At 45.4% G+C, this 12302-nt stretch overlaps 1 protein-coding gene across 4 annotated transcripts in view; it reads right to left on the reverse strand.

Moving 5' to 3' along the window:
- Window positions 1-2987: 2987 nt before the first annotated feature.
- Window positions 2988-12302, reverse strand: part of LOC135393797 (sialin-like) — a 28089-nt gene continuing 18774 nt past the window's right edge. For all 4 annotated transcript variants that reach the window (XM_064624070.1, XM_064624071.1, XM_064624069.1 and 1 more), the window contains exons 7-11: window positions 11921-12070; window positions 8375-8507; window positions 5190-5345; window positions 4566-4651; window positions 2988-4491 (exon numbers count right to left, since the gene is read on the reverse strand). In XM_064624070.1, the coding sequence (XP_064480140.1) occupies window positions 4282-4491; window positions 4566-4651; window positions 5190-5345; window positions 8375-8507; window positions 11921-12070 (735 nt within the window). In that variant the 3' untranslated portion in view covers window positions 2988-4281. The remainder of the gene's footprint in view (window positions 4492-4565; window positions 4652-5189; window positions 5346-8374; window positions 8508-11920; window positions 12071-12302) is intronic.

A 12302-nucleotide genomic window follows, 5' to 3' on the forward strand; every position in this document is an offset into this window, starting at 1 on the left:
CAATGGGATAAACGAGAGAGAAAAAAAAACCCTAATGTAAAAGCTTTTTTCCGAATCTTGGTGCCTGGTACCTTCAACATTGGCCAATTAGCAAGAGTTAATTGCACCACCACATTCTGCATTCGCCGTGATTTCCCGAGCGAAGGCCAATCCGAAGGTTTCTTTAAAATCCCGGCCTACTGAAACGAGGAAATACGCGGAGTGGTAACTTTATCAACTTGAGTGCGTTACGATACCTTGGCAAGAGGTATCATGAAGGCACTAGGTGCAAGAAGTGTACATGTGGTGTGCAAGAGATGTTGCAGGCATACCTGAGGATATCTGGATAAGAAGTACTCGATGAGGGACTCGAATGTTATCTTCTTTCGCAAGTCTGTACGGTGACTGAAACACGTGTTGTGATATTACTGCGCGTCAAACAGTGACTTTGAAACAAGGCCAGCATCATAATACGGGCCATGTCTGCTATCTATTATGTGAATAACACCTGATATACCGAAATATATATATATATATATATATATATATATATATATGTATATAAGGGGGAAAAATAGCCGGAGCTCTTTGGCTGCACGTATAGCATATGTTTGTAAGTCAAACGTCGCCATGCCAGTACTGCTGTTTCGGCCTTCCTGGGCTTCATCAGCAGTACGCAGGCAGGCAACGTTTGAGCGGATGGCGTCAGAAGGTCACGTAACACGTAATTCCTCCCGTCAGGGTGAGCTAACTCACCCGGAGCGAGTTTTTGGATATTGTCATTGTTTTAGTTTTTTGTACGTTGACTTCTATTTGCCACGTACGACACCAACTTTCGATATAGTGCAAATCTAACTGTAATGTTAAACTGTCACTAATGCACGTTATTTCTTTGTACAGAACCATATCGTCAGCGTATAACCGGGCGTTTGATCGCATTCCATCGACCAAGTACTGGCATGGCGACGTTTGACTTACAAACATATATATGTATAGATATATATGCAGAAAGATAAAAGTTCAGAAGGCCGCGAAGTAAATAAATACACTTATGAAGGAATGAAAGGCAAACAACGATGGGGGTAGGGGAAGCAAAAAAAAAAAAAAAAGAGGTGATTTATTACAATTTAAACTATTAGAAAGGTATCTAAGGGTATGGTCAACGTTGCGGCGGAAGCTCCGCCTTCGTCAGGACTGACGAAGGCGGAGCTTCCGCCCCAACGCTAACTTCCTCCTTAACTTTCTATTAGTAAATAAATAACTTCCTCTTTTCCTACTTCTTGGTTTTCTGCCTCTGATTTTGTTAGTACCTATACAGGGTGTCCAACCGAAAAAGGGCCAGGGGCTAAAGAAGAAACGAAGTACTCTACACAAATGGAACCAACTGTATGTGCTTGGCAGTTGTGTGGTCTATCCAAAAATATTTTGTTTTCATCGCCCCCTTGTCAATTAATTAGCGGTAATTAATTGTCAAACTTTTTAATTACCGGTTTTAGCTCTCAGATGTCAATGAGGAAGTTGTAGTACATGTCGAAAATGACACAACTGAAGTGGCTCGAGGTCGCCATGGCTTGTGGTTTCGTTTTTTCCCGGGTTTAAAAGCTAGTTTCATATCCGGGCGGACCGCAAATCGCTGCCCACAACCCGGCACCCGCGCGTCACACGCGTCCACGTCACAGGAGGATATTTCACCTGTTTCACGGAACACCTATTAGAGTGCACTGGAATGGTCGCGCGCGGGCGCCGAAATATAGGGAGCGCTCCGTGGAGCGCGCGGCTTCTGCAACGAAACCACAACACAACAAAACAAAACCACAACCACAACAAAAACGAAACCACAAGCCATAGCAACCTCGAACCACTTTTTCGACAGGTAGTACAACTTCCTCATTGACATCTGAAAGCTAAAACCGATAATTAAAAAGTTAGAAAATTAATTACCGGTAATTAATTGACAAGAGGCGATGAAAAAAAGATTTTTGGACTTCAGAAAATTATGAAACTACTTGAAATACACACACATAATTTTTCCACAGATTCAGGCCGTTTGCATTCGCGTCACACATTAATTAAGCTAATTTTGCTAATTGAACTCGAAAATCACTATACCAACAAAAGTTCATGTTTTCTTGATGAATTCGGAAGCGAATGGCCATAGCGCACTATTCCAACAGAAATCACAGGCTTTTTCAGAAGATTTGTACAAAAATTTGACAGCCGCAAAACCGTCCCCGTGCGAGGTGCGCTTGCCTATATTTACGTATGTGGAACTTTTCGTTCCATCCAAATACCTTCCCTCCTATGCGAACAAGAACATAATCACGCCTTCCGCCCTTATCAACGTGCATACCGTCACTCCCCAGCCACTGATTGCCCTCGATCGGGTGTGGCTGTTTCCACTTTGTCTCGATAAAGGCAGAGCCAGCATTTACGCAAACGCAAATTTCATGGAACACGCCTTGCCAAGTGACGGTTTTGCGGCTGTCAAATTTTTGTACAAATCTTCTGAAAAAGGCTGTGATTTCGGTTGGAATAGTGCGCTATAGCCATTGGCTTCCGAATTCACCAAGAAAAGCGTTACCTCTGCTTGGTTAATTTTCGAGTTCAATTAGCAAAAGTAGCTTAATTAATGTGTGACGCGAATGCAAACGGCCTGAATCTGTGGCAAAAGTCTGTGTGTGTGTATTCCAAGTAGTTTCATAATTTTCTGAAGTTAAACCTATTTTTAGAAATTTAATGACACTTTCTCACCGGACACCCTGTATATATATATATAAAAGTGAAATAATAAGACGTGGACTACAGATTACAGGGACGTTAACAAAAACTAATTTATTTCATGGGTAATTTAACGCATAGATTAAAAAAAAAAAGAATGGTCGACGTTTCGACAGTGCCACTGTCGAAACGTCGACCATTCTTTTTCTTTTTTTTTTTACTGGCGACTGGCGTAGAAAACCGTGTATGCTGTCACCAATCTAAAAAAAAATAGTCAGATAATTCTAAACTCATTATGACATTGTATTTAATGAAACTATACATGTATTACAGCGGATAACATGGTCAGAAAAGTAGACATCTCGTGGTATATACCTCGTCACAACAACAAGTTTGAATGACTGTAAACAGTTAATGGGCGTGTGACAAATGTACACTATGTAGCCGCTTTCAGAAACTGCTTATGGGAATAAATAATTTCTCAACAGAAGCAGCGCGAATGTGTGTGTCTATATGATATGATGAAAGCGTGAACAGCAATAAGACATACCATCAAGGCACTCTGTACATTTGAGACATGATACAGCCAGGTTTGAAACTGGTATTCGGACGACAAGGCGTAGAGATGGCACAACGGAGACGGGACAACTAACGTAGACAACAAGTTGCGTACCAACAACGATTTCTTCCGAAAGTTCTTTGGCGTTCGTATCAGCGTACGCCCGGGAGGGTACAGTTGAGAGTTAGGTGAAGACAATTAAGGCAGTGCAGATTAGAGTCACTAAATAAGCTATGCTTTAGAGTACCGACACTGAGTTCCAAGAGCGAGCATGCGCCATGTTGTTTCCGCGCCACGCTTCCCACGCGCACGCGCACTGAGCACATTTATCGCACGATGCCATCTATCGTGCACAGGTGAAATGTTCCTTTCGTTTACAAGCAGCAGTTGACGGCTTTGAGCTCACCTTGACATCTTTTGGACGCTCTGGTGGACAATACACGGATTATCGCACAACAAATATACACGCTTCTCTATGCCACACCGAGCATTATGTTAGTCGTCTTTGATCAACTGGGAATGGTACCGGTGTGGTGCGGAAACATAAAAGCGCTACTGCTCTCCCTTGAACATCGGTGTCGATACTCTGAAGCGAACCTTATTTAGTGACTCTAGTGCAGATAACGCTTCGAAATGTGAAACGCCCCTTAAACTGCCCCGATTTTCTTTTTCTCTTCTTTTTTTTTTTGTTCCTATATGGAAGGTTAGTCGGACGGTGAATAATAGTCCGTCAGCATGACGGGGAGGAGGTGTACCCTTTCGCGTGATGTACGTGGGGAATGTGTTCTGATCATTTTTTAAAAAGTGCTTTCGCAAAAAACGACGATGATAAAACAATAAAAACACCTCCAGAACACGTCACAGATGTCTGACCCTCTCGGATGCGTACAAATTCATACGATATCTTTTGTTCCGTGACTAAACTCGTACGATTTCCGCACCGTGACCTTTGAGGAACTACCGTAACAGGAGTATTCTTCTGTGCTTCAGACCTTCGTACGCCTAGAGAACGCCATCAATGTCCCCTACAGCTTCGACACAACTTCTTCGTTGCCAATCTTCTCCTTCTCCATCTTCTCTTGCTCAACTACGCTAACACCGCTCGGTTTTTCCAAGCCATCCCTTATGCCCCAAGGCTGAAGCTCGGCGGTGCCAAACACGAGGAACGCTAAGGCGCAAATGAGTCCCACAGCTGCGGCGATGTAGTAGAAGTAGCTCCATGTCCGAATGGAACTCTGAAATATAGCGAGGCCATATACGTATACAGAATATTAGATAAAAACGACGGCTTAAGGTTCAAGAACTTTACCTCATCCTGTGTGAGTACTCCAGCAACATATGGCATCATGAATCCCGGAAAATTGCCGATGGTGTTGGTGACCCCAAGAAGCGTTCCTACGGGGAAATACAAATACAGTCATCGGTGTGTGGACGTTCGAAATCGGTCTTCCTGATCGAACAGCTTCGTGTTCACTCCCGTTCGAAATGCTCTTGTGGTCGCGACGTTTTCCAGTGTTTTGTAATGTACGACTAAAGGAGTTTGTGCAAAAAAACTGCATATTTCGGTTTGGCGTATATGTAGATGCTTCTTTTTCACAACTTTGTCATACCAGTCTCTTGATTTATCGGATTATCCGTTTCTGTGGAATCAAAGTTATCTGCAGAAACTGACATCTAGGACTGCACTCACTCTGCGCTCCCGTGTGACAACTGAAAGTAAACGCGCGTTTCCCCGCAAATAATGTCCGCATTTGTCTGTGACTGGATCATGTTTCACCTGTATCTTGCATCTCAAGGAAAGTCATCTTCAGAGATGCTATCAACACTCCATCGCAGTACATGTTTCTTTCTATTTTGCAGTGTCCTTTAGTCATAGAATACTAACACCAACATGGAAATCACGGGAAAATACTTAACCCGGCCAAAAACGTACCAGCAAAGTCCGGTGACATGTCGATATGTGTTACCATGAAGCCTACTTCACGGACTCCGAGGGCTGCTCCAGCAAGGCTTAACAGCGTCACTGCCCAAACACGGCTGCAGCCGGCGAATGGCATGCCGATCAGCAGCGCCGCAGGTATAACAGCAGCTGGGAAAAGGGGTAATATCACATTAAATTCACACAAAAATCATATGCAAGCGTAAAATCACATCCTTCTCTCGTTAGAGGAGCAAAAACGAAATGACGCTTCGTGTTCCACGAAGTCTTGCCTAATTCATCAAACAGTCTACCAGGAGTAATCATGCAAAACCTTTCCGCTGAACAGTGTCTTATCATTGTACCAGTGTACCAAATGTACCAGTGTGCATTTCTTTGTTCTTGATTCCATGTTCTCGCTACGAAGCAACTGTGGCCATGAGCGGCCTAAAGATGTGGAGAGAGGAAAACAGGAAGGAGGGAGGGAGAGACAGAGTGTGCGTCCTGGCTCGAAACTGTGCCGACATTCCTCTAAAAAGTCCATCAGAAAAGACAGGGAAAATATCAAAGAGCTAGCACATGAAGCCGCTGGTGAAATTCAAACCCAGCACCTTGGAAGAACGGGCGGATGCTTTTATCCACTCGGCCATGCCGCTAGCAGTGCGTATTTCAATTTACAACAGCCCCGAAAAATTCGCTAATTACGACTGACTCATTTCTTAAGAAAGTCTATGGGGGAATTTTTGTTCGCAGGGTTCTCTAAACCTCTGTAAACTTCTACACGAAATACATATAGGTGTGTTGCCCTGGAGTTTATGTAGGGAATGACATATTTTCGAACGCCTGACGCGATCCACTGATTTTTTTGGCGAATTAAGGTTTGTCAAATTTGCAAGATGCAACAAAATCGCTTCCCTCTGCACGCCCGCCCGCCCGCGACATTTGGGCCAAAATGGCGTCATTCCCTAGAGTAGCAGTCTGGGAATTGGTTGCAACCAACAAATTCGACAAGCTTACTGCAGTTTTCGAGATCCCTGCGAATGAAAATAATGGCTGTGTCGTTTGCTTGCACGTTCTGCACGCTGGCGCCGATTACATTTCTTCCACGGAGCGTGGGAGGAAACCAAAGAGAAGAAAACAATTTTGCGACGGTCCAGCCAACCCTCTCTGGGAGTGAATGTTACCTGATCGGATGAGTCCGCCTTAAAGTAAGATATAGTCTCAGGCTGAAAATTGCTCCGCTGAGTCCACTTGATCGGAGTTCTCCTCTTCTATGCGCAGTATGTCAAGCTAAGTCAAGTAAGGAAGCTCGCAGGATCTAACCCTCTTCCTACATACAGATCTTCCCCCCCCCCCCACTGAGCTCAACATGGGCACGTGACACGAAATAAGAATTACTGAGCCCTTCGCATTCCTTAATGAAATGTCACAAACCTAGCAAATAAGCAAGCAGACAGACTCTCCGGCAGAAGGTGTACATTGACACATTAACCATACAGGAAAGCCTCGCTCGACCCTCGTTCAAGAATTTCCCCGTTTATCGCATACCACGCTACGAGTTTTCAAGCCGATGGCGTTCCGCGTGCTTCAATCTTCGTAGAGAGCCCCATTACGCATGTAAGCTTTCTGTTGAAGGAAGTTACCTAAATTCTTCCCATGGTGCCCTCCCCTAAGCGCAGATTCGCTTCAAAAACTCAGAACAATGCAAGTCGTGTATGGTTGTGTGTGAAAGTTTCAAGGCTAGCAACACTCTAGGGGGAAGCTATAGCCAAGATCCAGTCGTCCAGCGACATAGCTATGTCATCAACAACGGCTCTCACACATATGCAAGACCACCACGATACGAAAATGGCATCGATCTGGCCCAAGCAACTGCTGACATCGCCTTGAAATGGGCAACTCATCCTAGCTGGTCGAGGTTTGTGCTTCAAGAAAACAAAGAGAGTTAAGACCTGGACTCAATTGAGCCAGAAACTGGTCTCAACCTCAGCACGACCCATAAAAGCATCCTTAGAGGGTTGCGCAAAAATAATCCCTTATACACCTCACGTACCTCCTTATGATATTTAAGATACCTCAACATCCAGGCTGCACGACGAAGGGCACAGCGCAGAGCAATCGGAACTGGCTTAATGGAGGAGGTCTTGGCTATTTTTGGACTGCATGTTGTCCGAGTGAGACGCGCGCCTCAGTGACGACTGTCGATGAAAGCGTGGATTATCCTAAAAGCTATTGAAGGACTCACGGAGTCACGGAGCGTACGAACTCACTGGTTACGCTTTCTGTGTCGTCCAAAAAAGGAACGAGCTCAACTAGCTCAAGTGCTTGTGGACGCACTTGCTCTGTCGCACTCAGCACGTCTCCGGGCCATAAGAGACTATAGGACCAACAGAGAACGGAGAACAGCGAGCGTGCCCACACCGACGTTTTCCGTACTGTCGAGATATATCGACGACGACGACTTCGACTACGCCATGCGTTACGAGGCGACTACGACATGCGTTACGAGGCGACTACTTTATGCGATGTGTCATTTGTTACCATCTACCATGAACCTTCGTGTTTTCCTTTGCTATGATTGATGAACTGATTGATTGGTCACTGCAGTCAAGCGGTCTCAGTCCCGGGAGGAGCGACTGCTTGGACGGCGATGGAAATCGCAAGCGACCTTTCTGACGTTAAGGCGCTCAGCCGGTGGTGGCAACGTGACCTCACTCAGCCGATACGCAACACAAACTTCGAAAGTAATAAGCTGCCATGTCGCGTAAGAAGCGCGACAGAATTCACACAGGCAAAACACGTCCATCCCTTGGTTTTACGCTGCTGGGAATACGCCTATGAACATAGACCGTCATAAGACATTCGAATGACGGTGTCTGATTTATGACCAGCACAACATGGTGATTGTGACACAAGCGGCAGCTTGACGGTAGTTGGAAGAATGACAGATGTATACCTGTGATTGGAACGACGAGCATTAAGTAGACAGTGTGTTTGCGCAGGCCTCTATAGCCTACACGTTATAACAATTAGTGCATTTCATAGGTTTTGCTGTCATATAAGTCAACGGTAAGGCACTCCAAAGATACTTAAAAATGCAACAGATAAGACACACTTCATTGGTAGGACCACTCACTGAGATGTAAGGGCCCACTTTCCAACAGGACCTGTCCTATCTACTCGGAGTTTTACGAACTCACCAGCTGTATTGAAGAGCTTCCTGATGGCGGTGACTCCCAAAATTCCACGTTTTCGGAGAACGTCAGCGTACACACTGGCAACGCAACTGGTGATTGTGGTCAGTAGGTATGGCAGCGATGAGATAAGACCGTTCTAGATAAAAGAAAGGGATTCTCATGAGGCAGCTCATAATGGACCTGTAGACCAATGGACCGTGACCTGAGTATAGTCAGCTCTTCCATTATCTTTGGTTTCGTATAGGTGGTTTATTTGGTGACACACTACATTCCTCACGACCACAATATTTTTGCAATGCTCATTGCCGACTACTATCATAATGAGAAAGATAAGATGTTATGATGTCCCCTCGAGGAACGTCGGTATCGCTTTACGATAATACGAGCTCCAGTGTCCAATTACACAGCATATGTTATCATCTATGCACGTTTTCTGAAGTTTCTATGTCAAGTTCCTCTTAAGTGTCGTAGGCCGTCACGCTTGTCGGCTGTGCAGTGCTCAGCACAAACACAGTTTTTCTGTCGTCGGATATCTATTAATCTGTAAAAGCACTCAATCTGAGAAGTACCACTCTACCAGTACCCTGCTGACATAGATGGACTTTCACACATGGAAAACGTGAAGATACCGGAAGGTGAGATCCCCGAGTTCCCCGGCAGATAGCAGAGATGAACGGTAGCAGAAACGATAACACTTGATGACCCGTTCACCACACACAGATATAGAAAGAGCTGAGCTGGTGGCATTGCCACATTATTTCGGCCCGCACATAGTGAACATTGATTATGGAAGGTGAATTCTAATGTATATTTGCCAGTGAGGTACGACTGTAAGCCTCACAACAAGTATGACAGTTTTCATCGCGAGCAGTGTTTAGTCGCCTCCGTCGAAAAAGACGAGAGTTCTGCTATGCACCAAAAAGATTTATGAGATCCCGAAAGAATAGTCAAATAACGATTTCGAGCTCTGTCTCAAGGATGGAAGGGTCATAGATGCAAGAAGACAGACCCAGCACTCCGCATCAGAAGTTGGCAGTGATATGTTTGCCAAACTATGCAGCGTCGTTCTGACTTTTTAAACCACAATCCATCTTCCTCAGCGAATTACCCCAGGATTGCAGACGTTGACTGTTCATGAATACATAGAAGGCCCCATGCAGCGTGCACGAAATTTAGTCACGTGGCTCGAAATTGCCGGGGTGCGGAAACGTGCTTGCCTCATCGAAGCTCTGAGTGCAATGCCAAAAAAAAGTGCCAACGTGTGCTAAGTATGGGTCAGGCCGTCTAGCATTTCTTTCCTTATGGCCTTTCAAGACTGCCGCTACGAAAAGACATCACACTACTACTTGGAAGAGACAGTCACAAGATTGGTGGTGTCCACATCAGGGTGTGGAAGAGGTTTACTGAACGAATTTCACGTGGGTACTATACTTCTTGCTCACTACGGATGTATGAGAATTTCTTGCACTCCGAGGTGACTGCGCACGGGCAGTACAATCAGCGTGCCTAAGCCATACATCCAATGAATGCCGTTCGGAACGGATTCGGCACACTTCTGTCAATGTGGCGGGAGCAACAGGCGTCAGAAGACAGCCAACATTATCCACCACCCATTCCCACCTCTCAGAGAAGCGCCCCCACAGAGGAATCCCCTTGCAGCCGTCATCGTTAAAGGCGTGGATGAAGAAGCACTTGACTCCGGTTCACCATGGTTTCGTTCAGCCACCATTGCAGATTAGTGTTAGCAATGATGAATGGGGAAATTCGCCACATGAGGTACGGCCCACTACCCAAGGCACAATGGAGAGGATGTGATGTGTCCTGATGATGAGATGATGAACGACGCTGAATAGAGGTCGATAGTCAGTGGAGTCAGCAGCCAACACTAATGTGCGGGTTTGTCTAGAGTTTGACAGTTGAGATTCATCAAGACTGGACCAACCGGCCGATGGTTATGGACCGTGAGTTCACTTTAGTCGAGCTAAGGAGAGTGTCGTCTTTAAAGTCCTGGGTCTGATAAAGTCACTCACGCTGCACTTCGAAACTTCGATCGGATGTCACTTGAAGCTCCCCTTCACGTGTATCATACCTCTTGGGGAAAGGGATGTACATCGCCTAGCTGGAAGAAGGCAAAGGTTCTTCCCGTTCTGTCAAGCCAGGAAATCCTCGAACTGCTATATTTTTCATTGCGCCAGCAAGTTTGGCTAGCTGCATGGACAAACTAATGGATGCAATGTTTTTGCACCATCTCTGCTGGTGGCTAGAAAGACAGGGAGTGTTTCCTCCAGAAATGGCTGGATTTTGTCGCCACCGAAGTTATGTACACCCACTTCTTATCTTGTATCCACAGTCAAGCATGCATTTCTCGTCGACGCATCGTGGTATCAGTCTTTCTCGACATCAAGCACGCATACGCCACAGCTTCACCTATTTGTGTTTTCTGCGCCCTTGCGCTTCCACTTAAAGCCTGTGTTAAGCATGACTGAAGACATGCTCTCGCCCGTATCTCCAGCTTTCTATTTTCACATGTGAATGTTCTTCCTTGGGCTTTCTCCTTCACTCGATTGGCATTACGATTGGCGTCAGATTTAAAAAAAATCATTTTTGCGTGTACATCTGTGTTTGTCTACCCATTGTGCGTTCTGAGGGCCACCGGCCTCCTTCAAGAACTCTAGGGGTTTCTTTTGTTTTCCTTCCCTCTTCATCCTTTCATGTGAACCTTTTGCAGTGGGGTAGGGTCCTACACTCAACGCAGGAAAACATCCCACATCATCATCATCATCCATTCATCTATGTTGTTGTTGTTGTACCCGTTGTACGAGAAAAATAGTAGCGCCTCTATGGCGGCTGCTTCCCTGTGGCTCGGATCAGGTGGCACCGGGTCGTTGCTCCCTGTTGCTATGTCCCCCATCCAGACATCTGTTTTGTCCGCAACTCGCCGTGTCCGCCATTCAGCCCTGTCATACGTATACTGCTGTCCTGAAAACACTGTTCACTTTGTGAACGCTGTACTTCGGTCCTCGTTCTTAAGCTCACCATTACAGTTTAACAAACTTACTGCGAGCAACGCCTGTCGTAATGAAACACCCCACTAGCCATCATCACAATAAAGTGTTGTCGTTTCACATGTGAGTGACATCCACTTACCAAACAGAACTAGAGACGAGCCATGTGTATTGAGAAGGACTTTGCATATGATGGGACTTGCTTGGTTTTAAACTGGCACCACCCCATAAAATGCCATGAGATGTACGTACACGCGTCTCTGATATTCAGAATCGAGATATTCACGGAAACTGCACGTTCATTTTTCTTTGAGCTGCAAGGTAAGTGGGGCGTTACCGGACGTAGCGTTGCCAGAGACGGGACAAATAGTGAATTAAGTATAGCATAACACCAAGACAAGCCCCTTGAAAGGTCCAGGATCAAGCAACTTGTTTTGTTGTCTGAGGGCCTTCCCTTGATGATGGAGTTCTTTCTAATTGCATCCTCATACATTACAGGAGAATGATGATGATGATGGCAGAGTAAAGAAAATCAATAACTTACACTCTTGATGTTGTATTGAAGGACATTAGCTAGATAGTTCGGAATGACGGTGAGGAACGTATAATAAATCCAGTTTGATCCAAAATGGGCAAGAGAGAGCGACCAAAGACCCTTTGACATGAGAATGGGCCTCCACGGTATTTTCACATTCTGAAACGAGAAAACGTTAAGTTGCGTTAATAGAATATTATGGCGCAATCGATCAATAACGTTTGAGGCATTAAATTACAGTACAGATCGAATTGTACATATGGCGGGGGGGGGGGGGGAGGGGTTGAAGAAAATAAGGAAGAGTCAGAAACAGTGGAGTCCATTTCACTGGGAAGCAAGACAGCGCTGTGGCACTGTCACTTTTATGACCCAGGGATCTGGTCCGAAGCAT

Source organism: Ornithodoros turicata, chromosome 5 (genome assembly GCF_037126465.1).
Source record: "Ornithodoros turicata isolate Travis chromosome 5, ASM3712646v1, whole genome shotgun sequence".
Taxonomy (NCBI): domain Eukaryota; kingdom Metazoa; phylum Arthropoda; class Arachnida; order Ixodida; family Argasidae; genus Ornithodoros; species Ornithodoros turicata.